The sequence below is a fragment of the Talpa europaea genome, assembly GCF_964194135.1.
Source record: "Talpa europaea genome assembly, chromosome: 12".
In the NCBI taxonomy this organism is placed as follows: Eukaryota; Metazoa; Chordata; class Mammalia; order Eulipotyphla; family Talpidae; genus Talpa; species Talpa europaea.
Genome location: NC_140079.1, coordinates 27,355,299 through 27,378,247, shown reverse-complemented (window position 1 = coordinate 27,378,247; position 22,949 = coordinate 27,355,299). Strand labels below are relative to the sequence as shown.

At 44.1% G+C, this 22,949-nt stretch overlaps 1 protein-coding gene across 4 annotated transcripts in view; it reads left to right on the top strand.

The window, feature by feature from the left end:
• ETS1 (ETS proto-oncogene 1, transcription factor) overlaps positions 1–22,949 on the top strand; it is a gene marked incomplete at both ends in the record, with an annotated part of 105,485 nt that overhangs the window by 55,949 nt on the left and 26,587 nt on the right. For 3 of the 4 annotated variants that reach the window (XM_084249563.1, XM_084249565.1, XM_084249564.1), the window contains one exon: positions 22,235–22,354. The exons of the other annotated variant lie outside the window; for it this stretch is intronic. In XM_084249563.1, coding sequence (XP_084105689.1) covers positions 22,235–22,354 — 120 coding nt within the window. The remainder of the gene's footprint in view (positions 1–22,234; positions 22,355–22,949) is intronic. 4 annotated transcript variants of the gene reach the window in all.

The following is a 22,949-nucleotide window of genomic DNA, read 5'->3' as shown; positions in this document are numbered from 1 at the left end:
ACTTGCTTGAGATCAGATAACCTCAGGGAGGCACCCTCTTCTCTTTTTCTGGAAATAATTGCCCCCACATAATTTACATATATTTAGTAGGTCCTACACAATTGGATAATTGGCTAATTATTGATCTTTGAGTTGGTCGCACCCATCACTATGACAAAAGTTCTGGAAAAACTGCACAGCTTTCTATGATGTCAAGCCACTAGCCAACATTTAGTAGTATGGCAAGTTAGTTCCTTCGCAAGACATTTAAAAAAAAGAAAGAATTACCCCACAAGTTACTAGACTAATATGCAATTTCCCTATGGTGCAGGTTGACCTTGGACTTTGAGAAATACATTTTTTTTTTTTAATTGAAAGAGTTTGTCCAACCTCTGTTTTCCTATGTTGAAATATGTGGCACATTGCTTTGGTGTTCTGGGCCTTACTTCTCCCCTTTACGCTAAATGACTAGCCAGAACATCAGGTAGCTAAAAGAGTGTTCAGGGAAAAAATAAACAAAACCCCCAAATCTTTGAGTTATGGGAAAGAATTGTGCCCAAGAGGTATATAAGATTTAATAACATCTTAGATGAGAGATTAACCCTCCCTCCACCCTGTCAGTTTCCATTTGGGGCAGGGCACTAAGTATGTACACTTGGAACTTAACAAACTTATTAGATTATTCCCTCTACATAATGTGTTGTTTCAGAGCAATAAAGTAAGTCCCTTCCTTCCCTGTGTTGGTCATTCTGGAAGCCAGAACATTCCAAGGCCAAACGACAGGTTGTTGCATTGAGAAGAATCCATTTAACACATTGCTGTTTCCTTAGGAATGAATATCAGTCTAAAGTAGACAGCAACACCCTTGGGTGCTGGGTTACTGGAGAAAAGGAGGTGAGCAAGGCAAGTAGAGGGTGGATGCCTGCTTGCAGTAGAAATGAAGATAATAGTTTTATGTTTGACATTTTTAAATCTGGGCACTAACTTTAATGCTTGCCAGGAAACATTGTGACTGCAAAGTGTGTCTCCTCAAACTGGGGTCCAGACCCCTGTCTTTGTGCTGTCCACTTATGAATAGAGCTAACAAGACTCTATCTTACCTTTTCCTAGTTTGAACATTTTCTCGGTGACAGCTGGGCAGGTCCAGCTATATTTTGGGTGATCCTTTACCTTTCATTGTCTGCTATGAGCATCGGGAACTCTGAGTCTGTTTTCACCCTGAGCTGCCAGACTAGAGCCACGGCTCGTGGCCATCTCTGTGTACTCTATGGAGGACATTCCTAGTGAATGAGCTGCCTTTCATGGGGAGAGAGTGGGAGCGTGAATGAGCTCACCTTAGAAAGTACTCTGGAGTCTTGATGATGCAATGAGTGCTATTAAATCAGGGGGAGATGGGATCCAGAGTGGCCATAGGGAAAACAGGAGACACTAACGGTGAGTCATGTATGTACAGGAAATGCATCCTTGATTTCACAGATCAAGGAGTTCAATCTTAACACCTTCCTTGCTTCTTAAGCAAACATTCCCCCAAAGGCCTGGATGCTTGCTTTTAGTTTCTGTACAGATCCCTGATTCCTTTTATAGGAGAAAGAAGTGAAACTGGTATTTAGAGAGACCTACTATGTGCCACATGCCTGGCAAGGCGCGTGACACAAATAATGGCAGTCTTCAGACAACCCTGTGAAGTTGAAGTAAAAAACCTTCATTTTGAAGATAAGAAATTGAGACTTAGAAAGGCTGAGTAATGTGCCTAAGGCCATAGGCTTTCAAGTCACAAATATGAGCTTAGATCTTCCTAATTACAGTCCAACCAACTTAGACCCCGGCGAGAAAATGCTCTGACATTCTCACCAGAAGCTTTCATTGATGGAACAGCCTTTCGTGTGCTGTGCTTTTAAGCTCCTTGTTATTATCTGGGTGAGGAAGAAAGCATTCAGTTTATCTATAAATATCTGCCATTGGGATGTGTAGTTGTGAGAAAGTCAAAATAAATAGAGTTTAAGTCATTTCCATTGTGCATTTACAAATTCAAAATGGGCACATGAACATTGCCAGACTAGATAAAACTTGCATATAGAATTGGTGCTGTGATCCCCATTTTCCTGATAGGGAAATGAAGGAATGAAGTAAGACTTCCACCTTATTGAGAATTCTCCAGGAAGGGGATATTCAGAGGCACAGGTGTAGGCCTTGAGGTCCCTTATACTACGGGAGTGGTTGTAGGAAATAAACACACATGAATGAATGATTGTCTACCTGCAGATAACTGCTGAATTAATCAGAGATTTTATTAATAAATAAGGTTTGTATTTATTTTTGGATTTCTGCAGACCTTTTATAGGGGAACTGTGATGTCTCTGTGTTCTCACCCAGGCTTTTCTGTGATGGACAGATTGATGGGAGAAATTAGAAATCGCAGGCTGGCTACACAGTCTCCAAAGCTTCAAGGTGCTAGTTGGATGAAACAGTGACTGAGGTTTTAAAATGAGATTGGGGCCTGGCAACTTGGCATTGGTTTCCCAGGGCTTTGATGAGTATGGGCTGCTCTCCCGCATGAGGGTGAAGAGCAAGAATGAGTCGAACCCTGGATGCCTCCAACTGCCTTGTTTTTAGAAAAGAATATTTTCAGTGTGTGTGGGCAAATCCATTTCCAAAGAATGAATATTTGAATTTCCAGAGCTGATGCAAGAAATACAGCGGGCTTTTCCTACACAACCTAGTCACACATTTATGTGCAAACCTCAAGATTCCTGTTCTAGGACCCTAAGTGCGAAATTCTTACATTTGTTAAGTGGATTCGTTAATGCCCCTGTTACTTAGCATAAACTTGTGTTATCAATAAGTCCTCCTTTTCCCATTTGGTAGATAAAACTGCTAAGTCAAAGGGAAAGGGTTTACATTTCAGTTGCTCCAGGTAAGTCATCTTTGTCCCCGAGTCATATAGCCTCTCACTCATTATCTTGGTTATACTGGTGTCCCTTGGTGTAAACACCTTGGGGTCCAGGAAAGAGCAGGGTCTGGATGGGAGAGAGTCCTGGGTTAGAGTTCAGGCTTTCTGCTTGCTAACTTGTGCTTAGACAAATTACTAACTTCCTAAAGCTTGCCTTTCTTACCCTTACAAGGAAATAATAATACAGAGCTTTTGGGGCTATTGTAAGCTTTTGAAATAACTTCTGTAAAACCTTTCCCCTGCCACAGGGTTTCAATAAATGATATCTTATCATTCTCTCTTATGCTACCTTATTCTGTACAAATGTTCATTGCTGACGATGCTCTTATTACTTCAGTGGTTGTTAAAAATGTGGTTACTGTTAACCTGGTTACAGAAAATTTTCCACTTGACACCCCCATAACCAAGTGGGCCAGAGCAGTCCCTGTGGCCAGTTACAATATTTTCTTCCTCTCACGCAGTCTTACCAAAGTTGAGTTAGGGCTTAGGTCATATTTTGAATTCTAAAGCATTGTTTTCAGACCTGACCCTTGCCATTATGATGAGGCCATTTCTTGAAATTGTTGTTATCAAGATACAGAATTATTTTATTTGCTGGAGGGATCACCTCTTTGCCCTGCAATAGTTTTCCTTTCTGGAAGGCAGCCTCAGCAGTTGAGTTTCAGGAGGAAAACTTTACTCCTTGCTGATACGGCAAGACAGGGGTGGAACTTACATTATATTGTGGTCACTTCCCAAGCCAGGCTTCCTTCCGGGTACCTAGCTGTGAAAGTCTGGGTCGATGCATCCATTTGGTAACTTCCTTGAGACTAGCCTGGGGGACTGAAAAGCCCACTGTCCTTTCTTCTTTATAGGCATCTGTTTCTTCTGACTCTCAGGCAAAAGCCTTTTAGACCCTCCCAGTTCTAGCAGACTCTCCCTGGTGTGCTTTGCAACCGGAGACATCTATAGTAACTGTGTGCCTCTGAAGTGTGCCAGTTGCCAATTGCAATGGTTGATTTACAGTCAGAATTTGGCACCTAGAAAAGGGGATCCTGTGTCTTTAAACAGCTGTGTGCCAGTGTGTGTAAATGTGTTTGCTAATCCAGTGACTAATTCAGTATATTATAAAGCAGCAATGAGCAGGCCGCCAAGGCAAGGATATAGCCCAACTGGAGTTATGTGTAAGACTCAGAGAATTATTTCTTGAATTCTGCCATACCACCTGTCTGGAATGGACTGGAAATTTCATGTGTGTGTGTTCCCTGCTCCAGAGTCAGCACTTGTTTCTCCGGGTTCCCTGTCCTGTGTCCTGCTCCCCCTCTGTCCTCCATTCACTCTCCCCCCACACCCCATTCCTTGGGTCAGTTTATTTACTCATCTGAGGGTGGAGCCTTACTCAATCTGAGTCAGGGCCAGAGAACCAATCCCAGCTGCTCTGGGGCATTCCAGGGGACGAAACTCATGATCCCTTTTGGAAAAGAATTTTCCAAAAAGATCTCTTTCGGTCACACTGCCCGTGACTGCACCTTTTTCAGTTCCTGTCTAGAGAGCCTGGCCCTGTGCATTGCTTGTTTTATCTGCCTTTATCTCCTGCCAGGGGTCAGGGAAGAAACCTCCTGAAAGAGCCAGGTCCGATGCAAGTCCCCTGAAAGTCTTACACACAGAAATAAAAAGATACAGAAAGATAAGTTTTTGGACAGCCTCTTCTCGAGGCATCTGTGGGGTAGGAGAATTCGAGGTATTCCCTTGTCTCCAGAGTCTGTGGCTCTCTCTCTTAGTCCCCACATAGTGGGCCCTGGGTAGAGCTCTCCTAGCCTCCCCTCCCCCCCACCCCAGGCACTTCTGTTTTCTGCAGTCCACACATCATCTTTGAGTGTAGCTGTTCTCTCCTCTCAAGTCTTCCCTGTCACTAGTGCCACCATCTGACGTTGGTGTTGTACTTGCCACCTTGTCCCCCCTCCTTTTCTGCACCCCTCCACCCAGGACGTCAGCAGGCTCTTTCCTGCCCCCTACCCCAGTGCTTCTCGAACCCAGCCACATCACTCAGTCTCCATCGCAGAACCTTGTGTCTTCGTATCGGTGGGCCCCTCACTGTTGTGAGTATGTCCTGTTGTGCTTATGTCCCACTGGAAGAGAAACCCCACACGAAGGCCCCATGTCTCCCACCCAGGAATCCCTGTTGCTCTGTCTGTGGCAGGTGGCTCACTAGCTCATTCTTTAAAAATAAAAACAGTGTTTTTGAAATTGAAGTACCATCCACATAACATAAAATGAACGTTTTGAAGCGTGTGGTTCAGAGGTTTTTTTTTTAGTACATACACTGAGTAGTGGCGTCTCATCCGTATCCGATTCCAGAATATCTCATCACCCCCAGATGAACCTCATACCCATTAGCAGCCAGTAGCACTTCTTGAATAAAGGGATGCTGGGGAGGCTCCAGCGGGGCACATGTGGAAGTGGACCTCCCCGACGAGAGCCTCCCATTCTCCCTACACCCTGAGCCTTCTCCCTACACCCTGGGCCGGTACCTGGAGGAACTAACTAACCACTGCGAGGGTCGGTCCCTGCCTCCTGCCCGCTCAGGCTACCGCTTACTGTCTCCTGGTGGCTCACAGGGGGAGGCTGCACTGTGTAATGAGCTGCTGTGCGTCTGGGCAGACATAATGAGTGCTTTCACCAGCTGCATGCAGACCATTCAGGCTCTGAGCTTGGGGCTGTGGCTGCAATTTCCTAATGGCTTCCTGATGAGGCAGAGTCATTTATTAGCAACGGAGGAAGGCTGTGCATCCCTGTCTCTCCCTTTCCCACCTGACGCAAGCAGATGGAGAGTGGCTTTTGCTCCCTCCCCCTTTCTGCATTGATCACTGTTTCTCTGCTCTCCACCCATTGGACTGTTCCGCCCATTGATCTGGAGATCTGGTCTGCCTGGCGACTTCTCAGCCTCTTGGGTTTGCCAAGGGGAGAGGCATCGCGGATGCTGTCTGCTCTGGGCCAGCGTGGGCGAGACTCCAGGGCAGCAGTGGGATTGGCGGATGTCTATGTCTGGGTGATTGGGGCCATTAGGAGAGGCCCTTACTGAAGGGAGGGAAAAAAGTCTGTGGAGGCCAAGAGAGCACAGCTAGGTCTATCTGTCCTTGACCCCTTAGCTCCCGGCCATCTAAGTGCACTTGGTTTTAGAACCATGGCCTTTGAGCGAGACATAAGACCTTGTTACTAAGGTGCATCAAGTTAGGCTCACAGGCCAATGCCTCTGATTTTATGTTCTGGTTTGTCAGTAGGGTTTGTGTATTCTCTCAGCTCTATCTCCGTGTCTCTGTTAGGCTCTGTGGAATGCCAACCTAGTGGAATTGGTAGTGATCTAGGACCTTTGAGTGACACCATGGTGACCTATTCTCCTTCCACTGCTTTCATAGTTAAGGTCTCATTAGATCTCTGAAATTAACTACTTCCTTCCCTTTTTAATTACGTATAGCAACCTCAAGTTTTTAATTACGAATAGCACCCTCAAGTTTCAGAGCTGTTTCATACAGTGGTGTCATGCATTTGCAGTTGGGTGTTGAAGACGAGTTGCTTTATAAGCTCTGGTATTTATTGGAGTCACTGTCAAAATCTTTCTTATTTTTTTACAGTCTGTAAAATTCCAAGTCGTGTTCATCAGAGCTCTAACGGTGCTGTTCCTCTGTGGTTCTTAAGAACTTGGGGAGGAGTAGTGTTTGTCCAGAATGACGAACTCGATGGTAGTGAAGATAGGAGGGACACCTCCCTCTCTGTCCACTGCTATAAATAAATAGCAGTGGTGTAGAGGAAAAAAAGTACTGGACAGGGAGTCAAGAGGTCTAGAATTAGTAACCATGTGACCAAGGGCAAGTTGATGTCACCTCCCTGAGCTTCATTTTCCCCATTAGTAAGAGAAAAAGCTTGAACTAGATGACTGCGCAGTCGAAGGTCCCTCCTAATTCCGTCTTCCAGGAATAGTGTAGGACCCGGGACCAGTGAAAGCTCTGCTCCTCCTCCTCTTTACCAGCAGCTAACTTTTCATTCATCTTATAATTATGTCAGGTTGCCAGGAAGGCGAGCGTCCCTCCAAGGAGTTGTTAAAGTTTTACAGCAAATTCTGTAAATTCCTCTTTCCTGCTTTTTGGCCCCAGATGAGGCTTTATACACCATGTAACCATTTTGAAGGTGAGATGGAAGCGCAGAGCCCAGAACAGTGAACACACAAGTGGAACCCACAGGGTGATGGTTATTGATTAAGGCCACAAAACAGACCAAACCTGAAGGGAGGTAGGGGCCAAATGATAGCTTAGGTGCCCTAAACAAACCTAAGAGTGGCCTTGGATGATAGGGTGAGTGGTGAGGAGCCCGACGCTTTAGGAAGAATATGAAACTTCTTCCTCTGAGTTCTGAGTATCTCCTTGGCAGCCCGGGAAACTTGAGCTGGGACGCGGAAACTATTGCCTAAGTCCCTCACAGCAGTGGGATTTCTGATTCTTCCTTAGGGACGTACATTTGAATTTACGAAACCGAGTGTGGCCTTTATTTTGTGATTGGTGAACGCAGAGTGCCTGATATGGGCAAGTCCAGCTGGCCTGTTTTGGGCGGTGCTTCGGTGTTTGTGTATGTAGCTGGCTTGCAGTATTTTTGTAGGCTGGGACAGGTAGAGAGAGGAGCTGTCTCCTGTGCCTGCAAAGCACAGTATGGGTGGGAAGTCTGGCAGCTCCTCTGATGTCAGCCACCCTCAGGGTGGGGGTGTGTGTCTCTGCCTGCACTCCGCTCCTGCCATGTGGCTCCCACCTGGCTGTCTTGAGTGACTCTGGGGTCCCTCTGCCGGGCCCTTGGAGCTGAAGAAGGGCATGCTCAGCCTGCTGAGAGCAGCGGGTGGGGAGAAGACAAGGCAGACTGCTCGACGAAGTCCTGGGAGCAGAATAGGTGGGCCGTGCACATACTGAGATCATCCATTTGGTATATTTCAGGTGGTCAGATGTTCCATCTGGGTGGCAGTCTCTGCTGTCTGCTTAGAACAAAAGCTGTTCAGGCGTATTTGCCTGCCACAGCCTTATACGTGTTATCTCAGATTTCCTATAATTCTAGTTCATTAGCTCCCCTGCAGTCTGCTCCCTGCACATCTTGACTCATGGACTTGAGTCGGGCCCAGGTGAGGGTGGGTTAAGGAACACCAGGCTTCACGTTCAACCATTCTGTTTGCATTGGCCTCCTCCTGGTCCAGCACTTGCCTGCTCTATGCTTAAGCTTTTAAATGATAAACCGTGGAAGTGCTTGCCCGGAAGCCCTCTGAATGCAGTGGCATTATTTGGGAACTTTTCCCGTGAAACGCCCTAATCTATTTAAATGAAAAAGAGAAAAATATTCCAGTTTAAGTTCCTTTCCTACTGAGTGTCAGTTTTCCAGAAGCAAGGAGGGAAGTTGGTGAGGGAGCTGGTAGGTATGAGTTTGGAAACTGAAGTCACTTCCCAGGGAAGCTCTGTCTTAAGCCCCACATTTCTTGCCTTTGGGAGATTCTTGCTATTTGCTTAGGATTCTTAGGGCTGTAGAGTTGGACTGGATCCAGGGGTGCAGTTGCTGACTCTATGGGGTGTCTGTTAATGTTGAGGACTGTCTGTGGAGACTCGCAATGAAAGCATTTCACAGATCATGCATCCCCTGGCCTGGCCTCTGTTCATTACCAGGTCGGTGACAAATACAGGCTTAGGTGACCAAGGCTGGCTCTCCTTGGTAAACCAGAAGGACGATTAAGAATTTCAATAACAAAAGGAAAAAGAATTTCAGTTACACAATTGGGAAGGGTTAAAATTGATTATCACTGCAAAGTCATGTTAAGAACAAAAGATAGAATTTCCAGAAAAAAAGAAAACTGTCAAAAGGGGCTGAACTAAAGGGAAGGCAGAGAGCCTCCTGTCTGAATTTCAGCTCCACAGCAGTGAGGCTGGACTGGCTTGCAGATAAGCTCTTTCACGGTGCCCCAACCTTATATTCTAGACCTGATAGGACTCCTGCTTGGGGAACCACAAAGCATACCTCCATCTGCTGGTTAGTTTTCCCTGGGCCTCCCCACCTTTCTTTGACCTCTGGAGAGAGAGGCCTTAATTGCTTTGGACTAAGCAATACTTCCATTTCTGCTCTGTCCTCTCAGTAGTGGCTGGTTTTAGCAGTAGGCAAGCACACGTCTTCATTTGGCTGAATAGATCCTTTAGGCTAATCAGAAACGATGCCAGTGAAAAGAGCCTGTTCCTGAGCAGGCAGCATTCTTGGTGACCTCATCTTCCTCCCAGCGCGGGTCCAGTTGGAGCTGTGCATGCAGGGCAGACTTCCAGTTCCTCCTGTCTGGGTCTAACAGTGGCAGATATAAATAGACCAAGACTTTGTCTGTAGCCATTGTTCTCTAACTGCCCATTGTTTTCTGGAAGCTAAGAGACTGTCGCTCGCTTGGAGACTCTCTTCCTCTCTCTCTCTCCCCCTCCAGTGTTTCTCAGTCTCAGCCTTGTGCAGAGATCTGAACCCCAGCTCTACCGTCTCTCCCAGTGCCTTTGCACTTGTCTGTAGCTCAGTGGGAATCTCGAGAGGAAAACTGGTTCCACAATGGGTACATCAGCTGATAATCAGATCCTCCTGTTTTAACTCTGGCGAGGCTTTTGTCTGGGTCTTTCCATGATAGATCTGTGTTCAAAATGAGTATCTGTGGACCCAGTAGTTGTAGAGTTCAAGAGGATTTGTAACTGCTTAAGCAGCTACACCCAAAGGGTCGTGATTAATATGTCAATGGCAGTGATGCGTGGTCTCTGATGTCACGGTATGACACTCATTGCTGGGGTACTGCCTTTCCTACAGCTTTATCAGGGGCTCAGATTAGAGATTAGAGAACACTGCAGAAAGCACAGTTGGTCATTGGCAGATGGTGCAAAGCTTACAGGGTGAAAGCAGATTCATGCAGTAGAAGAGATCTGTACGCATGAAAACATGAATCAAAACAAAAAAGGTGAGTTTCAATATGGATGAATGTAAAGTTATTAAGAGTCCATTACTGTAGTGGAATTGGCTCAGCATTGCTTCCTATGGAGAAGGTCTGACAGTGGTGCTGAGTGGCTTTTGGAGAGTGGCTGTTAGAAAAATCACGTGCATCCCAGAAGTGTCTGGAGTAAAATGGTCCTCTTGGACCCCTGAGAAGTGTGGTGCCTGTGATGCTGTTTGGGAACACGAAATGATGCTCTGTACGCTTGGGGTGAGGCAGGGAGGGGGACAGTCCAAGGCCTGACTTCGTGAATGGTTGAAGGAGCCAAAGAGTTTAAAAACATGGACGGAAAGTGATGACAGACGGCGTGATTAAAGCTGTTGAAACTTGTACCGGGTGGCTCCAACCAACAGAATTAGGGTCGATGACTAGAACTCACAAGATGGAGATTTTAACTCGGTGTGTATAATCATTAAAAAAAAAATTATTGCAGTCCAGGAGTGAAATTGAGTGGCACTAAAAGTAGGAAACAAATGAATGCTTAAATAAAGTGTTGTATGAAAGGGCTCTGCTGGCCTCCTGGGACATGGGGACTGTAGCCAGCCCGGCCACCGCCTCCAATAGTCATTACTCACGAGCACTGGGAAGTTTTGGGCCACTCTGTATGTGTGTTTGCTTCAGTGCCTGCATTTGGCAAGTGGAGAAGATTTGCTTGTGGACTGGGGAAACGGACTTCTCCCTATATCCCTGGGTGGAAGACAGACTGTCGTACTGTATGAATGTGTATGAGTGTGCTTTTTCCTCCTTGGTCCAGATTTATTTATTAAAAGAAAAACACATCTGCATAAAAAAGCCTTAGAACACAGGAAGAATGTCCACTTTGTTTTTCTTTCTGCAGCACCAAGCCGTGTGGGGTCCCAGCTTCCTCTTAGGGTTTTTGAAGATTGGCTTTCATCTCAAACAGGGCTTTTTTTTCCCATTGGAAAAAACACTCCTTTTTTGGTTTAAAAATGTATTTATATAATGTATAAATAAATAAGAAAGTTGAGAGAGAATTTCCTTTTAAAATTTATGGAAAAAATGCTGCTTTCTGAAGATCATTAATTGGGAATAAGTAGCTGGCTCTTCCAGCCCAACTTCCACTCTACTGTCTGTCCATTTATTCTGGTTTCAATATTTCAGTATTTTCTTCCTCTGCCTTTTCCTTTCTTTCCCTCTGCCCTCTTCTTGCCAGTCTTTACTGCCGGCACTTCCTTCTGGCCAGCTCCTCCCATCTGCTTCCCGAGTGGACAGGCCCAGGACTTCTCCTCCCTCGTTTCCCTCAAGCCCCTCTCCTTCTGCCTTTCTCCTGGTTTGCGTTCAGCCACTGGAGCCCTCGCTAGAAGAGGCCTGTCTCTGTGTTTGTTTCCTGCGTGGGAGGGAGAGGCAGGCCTTGAGCAAACAGTTCAAAAGTGTAGAAAAACTTTACCTCGTCCAGCCTAAATAAACGGACTCCACTCCATTTGTTTGCCCAGATTTTTTCCTTTGCCCATGGAGAAAACGCCTCAGGCTCCACCTTGACTAGCCTATCCTTCCTGGTGATCCCCAAGAGCCCCTTTCCATGCCTGTCCTGCCTCCAGTCCCCCAGACCGAGTGCCAGATAGGCCCTGGGCCCAGCCTTTTTGACTGGGTTCTGGGCAGAGCAAGCCTGGAGCCCTGACCTTTGTGTGTTGCTGCTCCTGTCTGCAGGGTCCCAGGGAGCAAGGTGTTTTCCTTCTCCAGAAGGAACTGGCTCTGTAATGAAAATGATGGAGAAAAAGCAAAGAAATGCTCTTGTGTCCATCGTTTCTGCTTCCCCTGCTTTTAACTCTGCTAGCAGGTACTGGCTTTAGTGTCTGAAGACCTAGCTGTGAGTTGTAGTTATAGCACTTGCCTGGACTGATCATCTTGGTTAAGTCCTTAAGTAACCTTAGACAGCCTCAATTTCCTCACCTATAAGATGGCAAAAACACTCCAGCTTGCTTGTTTCTGGGATACTAATAGGAAACAAATTGTCTAAAATGTGGAATTTTATTGAGAGAGCAGCACTCATGGTTATAGATAGAAATCAAATGAAGTTAAAGTAAATTGACCAGCGTAATTAACTGACACCTTAAGACTCCCAGAGGGTGAGGCTTCAAAGACTGATAGGTAAAATAGAAGTAGTGCAATCTGGGAGGGGAGCAAGATGTAGGATGCAGTATACTCTCCGTATTCTTGAGTTGGTTTATCGTAGTCTGTGTTGGTACCTTTTGACCTGATTGTGAGTTGAAGGCTGGGCAGGTGTTTGCCCTCACTAGGCAATGTAAGGTATGGGAAGAACCAGGAGGATCTCTTGGCTCTGGGCAAAGTCATGGGGTTGAAAGGATGCTTTCCTACTCAGTAGTATGGAGACTGTGGCTCTATGATTTGTGGTTGAAACCAAGTGGAATTACCTATATAGGCAATAATTTGAAATCTGAAGCATTCTGTAGATGGCTTTAAATGATCACCTAAGAACTTTATCCTCTAAAGCACTACTTCCTTGCTGTGGGTCTCCTTGTAGGTATCCTAATCTCAAGAAGTTAAAACATTCTTTTATATCGTGAGAGTGACATGCACTTAAGGACAATAAATGATGAGGTGAAATGTAGCTTGGGTTTTGGCAAATGCCTAACATACAGAAGAGGGATTTGATCACAAGTGGTTACTTTTGTTGTCTGCCTTGTTGACACTAAGATAGTTCCCTTAGAAATTGTTCAAAACCAGTAAGTGTCATAGGTCCCCTGGATCTTGTAAGCTGTGTGGTGTTGTCATGGCAAAACATATATTTTAGATGATTTTTTTATTGCTACAAAAATGCAGATTAGAGGATGAACTATAGAGAAGAAATTAGTATGTTGTGTTATAGACAAAGACAGATTCAGGGAATATCAGTGTCTCTGAATATGATTTTTATCCTCATTTTTCTCAGTTGCTGAGTTGGACTTGGGGGAACTGCCAGAGTCCTCCTTGCTATCTCTCCAAGCATTGGGGAATAAAATTATGTAACTATTTAGTCTTTATATTTTACAAGATGCTTTTCACGGTTGTAGTTCAAATCATCAATTACATAGTAAGCACCTACGGTATATTCAGCTTTGGCATTTTCAGACAAAATTTAATCCTCACGGTCAGGCAGGCAGAGAATCCCAGAGAATAAAGAAACACCCCATCTCAGTGTTCTTCAGAGCCTGCCTCGCTCTCCTTCCCTGGCCGGGGCTGCTAGAGAAAACGGGTGTTAAGGAGTCTTTCTGGCAGGGCCCATTCATTCAACTATTTCCTCTTTCAGACCATTTGCCCAGTGTTTAGGGTGGGAGATTTGAACTGTTGTAAGGAAAGAGCAAGAAAATGTAGCTGCAGGACCCAGGGGGCAGTTCTGCTTTCTGGCTCAGGTCCTGGAGCGGAAGAGCCTCTCTGGGTTTCCCTGAACACCTGGAATTGATTTGGGGTTTGCTCTGACTTCGAAACATTTGCTGAGGTGGAGGATGGTGGAGGGATAGGAAAGAAATAAATCCAGTGATTAAAAATAGCTTTTGCATGTCAGGTGCCTGAGCGAATTTGGGAACATGCCTGCAATCCCTTTTGTCTGGCAGGTCTGGGCTGCGGCGCTGCCGAATTACAACTGCTTTCATTTGTTTTTCCTGCTCCCCTACCATGTAATGGTCAAGGGCTCATTGGAACCATGTGTGAGCCTGGTGAGTCACCAAATCCTCAGGACTTCAGTGGTAATAATGTGTTAAAACTCCTTTTGGGGGATGGGGCAGGGGGTGGATGAGGGGAAGGAGAGAGAAGACTGAAGTCACTTCCTACAGATGTTTGGTGTGTTCAGCCCTCTCTGCAGGCTGCTTTCCCAGGCCTGGCTGCGGGACCTGGGAGCATGCCGTGCCTCTCAGAGGACCATCTCTTTTGTCCTGGGGCTGTTTCCCTCCGAGGAGAGGCATCTATTTCAGAGTTGGCACATTGTACCCAAGCAGTGTCTGTTCCCTGGTGGCGTGGGCGTTGGCAGCAGGGCTGAGATGCTGTGATTGGAGACTGGCTTGCATTTTTGGTCATTCAAGTCCTTGGATTTTCTGTGCAGCTGCTTTCTCCCTTCTTTGGAGTAGTTTTTTATTGGCTGGTGGCTTCAAGAATGGGGTGTTGAGAGAAGGCAAGAAACCCAGTTGTGTGTCCAACTCATTGATAGGAGCCTGTGTCCGGGTCCTGGGTGTCCATTATTTGGGGCATTTATCAGCTGTGCTTGCAATGGGTGGCCCAGTAAGGGCACTGAGCCATGTCTTACTTAGTTCTTGCAGGAGCCAGGAGTCTTCCTTGCCCCTCACTGCTTTGTCACGCATTGTATATATGAAAACAGAGCCAAAAGGGCTGAGGAGAGACACTTATTTCCCTTCTTTGCATTAACCTCCGCTGGAAGCCTGGTGGATTATGCCAGCCCCCTCAGCTGCAAGTCCCGTCCACCAAGTTTTTGGGAATGACTACAGGATTTGGAGTCGGGTGTAGAAGAAAGAAGGGCCCCCTGCAGCCCTCTATACGATCCTCTCTTCCATGTGAGAGGGCAATAGTGATTGCTTTTGAGATTCCCTTACCCATTCTTCTGAGATATTGGCATCTTCGTTGGGTAAGTATTCGAGACCAGTAGCAAGTCTCCAGGGAGGATGAGCTCCAGAATCAGAGGGAGCGGTCATTTCTCTCTTTGGGTGCCTGAGGGAGTAGAGCTACCTTCTCCCTTGCTCTGGGCCATTGGGCAACTGCCTTTGAGTATGTGGCAGAGTCCTCAGTCTTCAGCTGCAAACTCCTTGTTACAGCTATAAGGTCGTGAGAACACTGACAATTAGGAGATGCCATCCCTGTGCTCTTCCGCTTTAGTGGAGGGATCAAAGGGGCTGGCTTAGCACCACCCTGATCTGAAGCCATCACTTTCTGATCGTAGGTCACCGTTCTCCAGATCACGATAGTGTTGTCTTAAAAGGCGTTCTCTGGAGATCTATAGGGACTACATCTGAGGGGAGAAATCAAATGCTGTGCAAAAAATAACAATAATGTGAAAAAATTAAGACATTTAATTAAAAAAAAAAAAGTAGTTCTCTGGTTCACAGGAACCAACACTCTAAATTTGGACCTAGATTTGAGCACCGTGGAAATCACTGGAGCCTTGTCTTTTTTTCTTGAATTGATCTGGCTCTCGTATGCTTGCATACACAGATCCTCCTTTATCTCAAAAATATCCCGGTGACAATAAAATACTTGTGGGTGGAATGACATGTTGTCTGGGATTAGCTTCACAGGTAGTTCCTCAGTGTATGTCTTGGGGGTGATGAAATTAAAACTGGTAGTTCTGATGGATCCTGGCATTCATGCTACTGTTCTCTCTACTTTTGCATATGTTTGGAAATAGCCATAATGAAAAATTTAAAACCCTATGAGGGATGGAGACACTTTATTAATAGACTTCTTTTTACAACTGCATTGATTAAATGGCTTACCCAGGGTGATGACATTAGAGGCAAAGCTAAGAACCCATGGATTCTGACGAGTGAGCCAAGTCAAGCCCAGTGCATGTCCCCATTAGATCTTTCCTTGTCTTCAGGGTCCCAAATCTTTCCAATTGGCACAGTTCTTCTTTGTTCCTTCCTGGATGAACCAGAATGCTGCTTCTTGGCTTTCTCTCACTTAAAAAAATTTATTTTAGTAAGTCTTTAAGTAACTAATTAACCTTCTATTATGTGTGCATTTGCCCATCAGGGTGACTCAGGGGTGAACATAGGCAGGGAAGGAAGCCGGACTGTCATTTAACCTGTGTGACTTTGTATGGAAGGAAGGAAGCCGCACTACTCTCAGTCCCAAAAAAGGAAGAGATTACAGCCCGATCTGTAAATGGCTTTTAATTATGTTTTTATGAAGCTGGCCATATGAAACTCTGGATTTTTTCTACCCAGGAATGGTTTTGTTTAAGTTTTTAATTATTTCCTTAAATATATCAATTTTCAAACTAAGAAAGAAAAGTTCGCTTTCAGCTGTAAAAAATCCCATTTTCTGATCTCTTTCTATTTATGACAACAGTAGATTAGAGTAGAAAGACCCTGAATTGAAGAGTTGAAAGACTGGGGGCCAGCTCTAGCTGGATCCCCTCACCTCTGTGACTGCAGGCCAAGCTTTTGATGTATTGGAGTCTTGCTTTTCTCATCTGTGGTACTTTCCAGACCCCTGAGTAGTTGCCCTGTGAGGACACTGTGGAATGGTCCATGTGAAGGCTTTTAGATGGAAGGTGTCCTTTTCTACCATCTTTTATTGTGCTTCTCTCATGGAGCTTAGCAGATAGGGTGTTTTCTTAAAAATTGAAAGTGTGTAGCATTCCTGTGTGGAGCAAGTCTACTGGCATCATTTTTCCAACAGAATGTGCTAGATTTTTGTCTGAGTCATGTTTAATTAAGGTCTGTTTGTTGTTTCTTTAGATGTAATGCTGTTGTACACTTGACACAGAGCTTATATGCACTGGGAATAAAAAATACTCACATGGCTTGCTTTATGGCAGGGAAGGGGAATCGAACCCTCATTGTCTCTGGGTGAGACACGTAACACTTAGTACCCCATTCTGGCTGGGTCTGCCTAATGGAAGTGCAAGACTGCAGCTCATACCTTGCACCACTGGACCATGGCTGTCCCTCATTGCTGGGATACCAGATGCTCCAGATTTTTCTACCATATATTTGAGAATGACAACAGGAGAAACTTCTCAGGTTACTAAGACCTAGGTCTTGAAGTTCTTTCTGAACAAATGCTCCCTCATGCTTAGATACCATGTTTCAGGGTAAGATTCTACATAGCAATGTTGATATAAGCCATTCGGTTTTTAGCAACTTAATTGACCGCTATGAAAAGGCGCCTGCTTCCTACAGGTCCACACACTGCAAGTGTGGCCTGGACAGGACCGCCAGGCTGACGACTCTCCCTGCAGGCTTGTGCTTCCTGCCAGGGTCAGGGCATTTCCAGGTTCTTACTTGTTCTCTAGGGGAAGCAGCTGGAGTTACACAGGCCTGCCCACCTCAAAGCCACCTCCAGCAGCCCAGCCCACATGCACTATTGTGATTAGGAGACATCCTGATCTGGAAAGGCTTTTGGGTGCTGAACAGCCCTTAACTTGGAGTTTACTGAATTGAAACCCTTGTTTTACATTTCACGTAACACATTCGTGGAAGGGTGTAATCTTTTGTTCATGGTTAGGCCACAATGACAAGCAAGGAGATATTTTCCTGCATTCAAAATACCTCTGGCTCATGGTGCCTGTGGAAATTCCAGCAAAGGTACCTGCTCATGTTGGTCTGAATACTGTGCAGATTTAGTAAGCGCAGGTTCAGAGAGTTGTTAATTCTGCACCTCGCTGCTTTCTGAAACTTAGGGTGATTCTTATAAATATCAATTCAGATTTGGGATCCTGAGGAACAATCAGTGGGCAAGAGCTAATATAATTACAATATTATTTGTATTTTCAATTTCTAATTGAAAGCATTGTCATTGTGCTTTTGCATCTCCACCATATTGGCATCGTCTATCTCCAAGTCATGTACCTGGCATTTTGGGACGAATGTGGTGTTTGAATTTAAAATATTGTAATTAGTAACACAAAAGCAATTTCAGTACTCGACCATAGAAACAATTAGAGGCATTGCTTAATTTCTAGATGCGTTCCCTAAAATTAAAAATATTTGGTACCTAACACAAAAGTATTATAAGTAATGAGATAAAATGTGTAAGAATAACAGAGATAACTGCTTGGGCTAACTCGCCTCAGATTCTCCACCTGTGTGATGTATTCATTATTGCTGTCGATCAGTGTGATTAATAGGACTGTTATAATCAGAACTAGTCACACAGAGAATTTTTGCACTCATTTTATATGAGTTTAATATTTTATATTAGTATCTACTTTTGAATGTGATTATCCATCATTTTTGTGCTATATCTGTGCTACTGAAAAGATAATTCTGGCTAATTGTTACCTCTTTCTTAGAAGAGGTTTGATTATTATTACTATTTTTTGAAAATCCTCTGAATTTATTCAGAAAAAAATAAGATTTTATAAATTTCTTTGATGAAAATACTACAAGAATAAACAGCATACTAATAGGACTATAAGAACTAAGCAAAAACAGGACTCAATTACAAATGAAAATTTATAATGATTATTTTTTTTAAAACAACCAAGAGGTCACATTTTAAAAACATGGATAAAGTGCTGACTTTGCTGTCTGAAGCCTCTGGGTTCAAGAGCAATGGTTATGCTTTCTCCCAAGCCAGTTCTTCAACTGCTCCAATCCCTTTGCACCTGTCCCTTGAGTACAGGGTTGGCTATTACCAGTGGGCCATAAGCACTTTCTCAGGATCTCCAGCACTGAGAAACCCAGGGACAGAATAAGCCACACGCAGGCTGGGCGCAGGGCCCCAGTGCTGCTGAAGGCATGTGGGCTGGGCTGCTGGAGGTGGCTTTGAGGTGGGCAGGCCAGTGTAACTCCAGCTGCTTCCCCTGGAGAGAACAAGTGAGAACCTGGAAATGCCCTGACCCTGGCAGGAAGCGCAAGCCTGCAGGGAGAGTCGTCAGCCCGGCGGTCCTGTCCAGGCCACACTTCCACAGTGCGTGGGCCTGTAGGAAGCAGGCGCAGGGCAGCCTGTTCCTCAGGCTCTCTGCTGTTGTCCTTGGCCTTCTCATCCTTCTGGCACTGGACTGCTTAAACGGTCCTGTTTGGAAGATGCCTGGGGTCTCCTCACCTGTCTCATCCTTCAGTTTCAGTTTGCAGCAGAACCCCTGCTCATCCGCTTAGTCTGGCCTGCATCTTCCACATCTGTTGTCCTGGCCAATTTCCGCCACCAGTAAAGTCCTTTTCATCGAGTCATAAATCTAACTGAGGGAACAAACACACAAAACAAAACCCACACAGTTCGAGTTCATGAATTTGTGTTGGATGGAATTGAAGGGAAGGAGAATTGATTCAGTTTGGGAAAATATTTAATTCACCAAACATTTGTTGATTGACTTCTGGGTTTAACCCTGTCTTAGGGGCTAGGATGCTGCATTTGTCCCTTCTTTCAGAGCAAATATTCTCTGGGTTGAAAAAAAAAGAAAAAAAGAACCCCTTTCTATTTAGTAAAACCAGCTTCTGCTCAAAGAGGAAATATTGCAGGACCTGACACTTAACTGTTCTGGGGTGAAAGGGGAGCACTGATGACTTCTTAGTGACTCATTTGATGATCACGCCATTGTTTGAAGGACTGGATATTACGTAACCAACATTTTACTCCTCTCCCTCCCCACCTCCCCCCAGTCTGGGATTTTCCATCATTTTGTCAATCTTCCTGGAGGCATGTTGATTTTTCCATTAGATTTTTTTGGGCATGTCCCAGGGCAACCCAAACTCACCACTGCTTAGAACTTGAGATTCCCCCGTCAGTGGCAGGGCCTGGGAGAGCAGCTGAGTGGATCCTCCTGTTGTTTCAGGGCAGAGGCTGGGTGTAAGCAGGTCAGAAGAAAAGTACCTCCTGCCCTTCTGATTCTTACAGTGTCATTACCCTTTATTTTTACATACAGAGGCAATCTCTTTGCTTCTTTTCCCCCCGACATTTGGCATCTTTTCCCTCCTGTGTTTCCATTTCCTTCAGCTGATACCACGTTATATATGTGCAGGGAATTTTTTAACTAGCCAGGGTTTAGAGATGGCTAGTTGAGAACTCCTACAGTAGTCCAGCCTGGAACTCAGCCATATGACCGGTCAGTTACTTATGATACACTGAAGATTCAGCTCTCGAGGAGGAGAGCTTCTGCACATTACTGCAGTCAAGTGAATGGCTGTCTAAAGGTCACAGGAAAGCTGGTAGGGATTATTGGGTCACTTCTCTGCTTTATTAACTTTTTGTGGTAAATTTTACCTGAGGTAAGTGCAAGAGGATGTTTGATCTTAGCTATATTTATGTATCTTTTGTTTTGAACATGATTTGCAAGTACAGGAGGGGTTGAACATAGCAGATTGATACATGTGGCAATAGTAAAGTATGACACCCTTGCCAATCCCGGATTTCCATACCTCGCTCTTAACCACCTATGCAAATCCTCCATGCACTTACGTTTTTTGCAGTGCTACTTTTTAGTCTTTTTTGCACAACAAATGCAAAAAGTTTTAAATAAATCATCTTGCATCCATTCATAGTTGTCTCCTAAGCATTCTTTACAGAGCAGCTAAGGCAATCCTCTCATTTATCTTTTTTTCACAGACTTAAAAATTTGATAAAATAAACATTACATAAATTTACCATTATTAATTTCTTTATATAGTTAAGTGGCATTAAAATACACATAATGTGCTAGCATCACCACCATCCATCTCCTTGATTCTTTTCATCTTGTAAAACCGAAACCGTACCATTTAACAATAGCTCTTGATTCCCTGCCTTTCTCTGCACTCTGGAAACCACCCTTCTGTTGTCTGTCTCTATGAATTCCACCACATACCTCATATAATTTAACTTTTTGTGACTGGCTTAGCATAATGTGACATTTCATCTGTGTTGTAGGGTATATCAAAATTTTATTCCCCTTGAAGGCTGAGTAACCCTCCATTGCATGTATAGATCACGTTTTGCTAATCTGTTCTTCTGTTGATGGATACTAGGTTGTTTCCATATTTTAGATATTGTGACAAATGCTGCTGTGAACATGAGTGGATAAGTAACTCTTCAAGACTCTGCTTTCATTATTTTGGGCATACATAAACTCTTAAAACCTAACCATAACAAAACCAAATGGTCAACCCTATCAAAAAATGAGAAAACCTTATTAAAAATACTTGAAAAACATTCCTCCAGAGAAGATACACAAATGGCCAGTAAGCACATGGGGGTAAGCAAGATCAGTAGTCATCAGAGAAATGCAGATGCAAACTACTATGTGATACCACTACCTTCATTGTGATGGCTACTGTTTAAAAAACAGAAAGTAACAAGTGTTGGAAAAGATGAGGAACCCTTGTGCACTGTGGTAGGAATGTAAAATCATGTAGCCACTTTGAGGAAAAGAATATGGCAGTTTCTTGAAAAATTAAGAATAGGTGATCTTAAAACAAAGTGTAGTCATGCTCTGTATTTCTCAGCATAAAACTCTTAATGCCTCTCTGTTTTGCTTAGGATAAAATTACAAATTTTTGGCATTCATTATCTCTTCATCCTCCTTCCTCTGTCCTCTGACTACTCTGTCTCATTTGTATTGATTTTTTTTGATACCAAATGCACCAAGATTCTCGTCCTCTCCCCCAACTCATGTCCTTCATTTGTGCTGTTCCTCTTATCTAGGATCATGGTTCTCTAACTTTAGGTATCATCAGAATCACCTGGAATCTGTGTCAAAATACAGGTTTTTGGGCTCCACTCCCTAGAGATTCTGACTCAGGAAGTCTGGAGTGGGGCTGAGAATTTGCATTTCTAACAATTTCTCACAATGCTGATGCAGCTGGTCTGAGGACCACACTTTGAGAACCACTGGTATAGAGTATTTTGTCCTTTTTTTTCACTCTGGTTAGTGCTTTGCCTCTCAAGTCAAACTTCTCTCTTCTAAGGGAAACCTATTCTGATTCTTCCAGACTTGCAGGAATTTCTGTAATATGTTAGTTTCACATATTCTCCTTCCTCTTTGAAGCCCTTACTGGTGTTGTATTTGAATGTTTAGCTGTGTAAACAGTGTTTTAATGACCGAATCCCCTGCCATAATCTGAGATCCATCTTCATGAGGGAAGGGATCATTTCTGTCTTGTTCACTGCTGTTCCTCTAATTCATTGCATATAGTGTTAAGAAATGATTTGTCAAATGAATGAGTATATTATTTCCTCTTCATATGTAACTGGAAGTAAGGAGTAGTACTGATCCTTTTAGTGAGTAGTAAGGATATGTAGGGACAATGGGTGAGAAAATAGAGCTGCATAGAAAGAATAAGCATATTTTGCTTGTCAGGGATGTAGAACATTCCAGTAAAGAGTCTGTTTTTTTAGGGGCCCATCATGGTATGGAAAGTCCCCCAAAGTGTACCTGCCCCAGTGAGGATATTATAACTGTTATTTCTCAATTTATCTTCTTTAGACTCTCCATGCCCTATTATATTTCATTTAGGTTTTTAAAGTGAGGTGTAATTGACATATAATATTAAGTTCAAACAGTCTTTCCCCAAATATTAATAATAACTTGATTTTTATATATATTATGAAGTGATCACCATAATAAGCCTAGCTACCCTTCTCATCACCCGTTTAGTTTTTATTTTTCATGTGCTGTTACTTTCTTGCAGATATGGAATGTGCGGACGTCCCACTGTTAACCCCAAGCAGCAAAGAAATGATGTCTCAAGCATTGAAAGCTACTTTCAGTGGTTTCTCAAAAGAGCAGCAACGATTGGGAATTCCAAAAGGTATGTTTGGTAGTTGGAAAAAGAGAGGGTGGAATCAGACTTTTGACTGAGACTAGTATTATCATCTGTAGTGTGAGATAGACATGGTTACTGACCACACTTCAGTCAGCAGCTACTGACGGTTGCAGATGTCTTGTTCACACAAATGTCACCACACATGCTCATGCATCTCCATCTCCCAGGCTTGTGGCTGCCATCTTGGTCTTTGGGCACTGGTTCCCAAACTTGTTTGTATCTTTAGAATTGGAATTTTCAGAACATTCCACAACTGTGCTGAGGACAATTACTGGAAGTGTCAGTATTTTTGAAGCCCCTCTGGTGATTCCAAAGTACAGACAAGTTTGGAAAACACATTCTGGGCCTCCATTGGATGAACTTAGCCACCTTCCTTGGAACTTACTGAGTATTTATTCTTTTCCACGTGCTTTGGTGAACTGTATTTATACTTTGGTTTATTCAGGAATGGAAGGGACTAGAACTGTCAGATGAAATGCCTGAAGAACACTTCAGCCTTCACCAGGGGATTGAGACCAGAACAACTGAGAACAGAAAGGCCCTTATTTTATGAGTATGAACAGTAATGTCTGTGGACTAG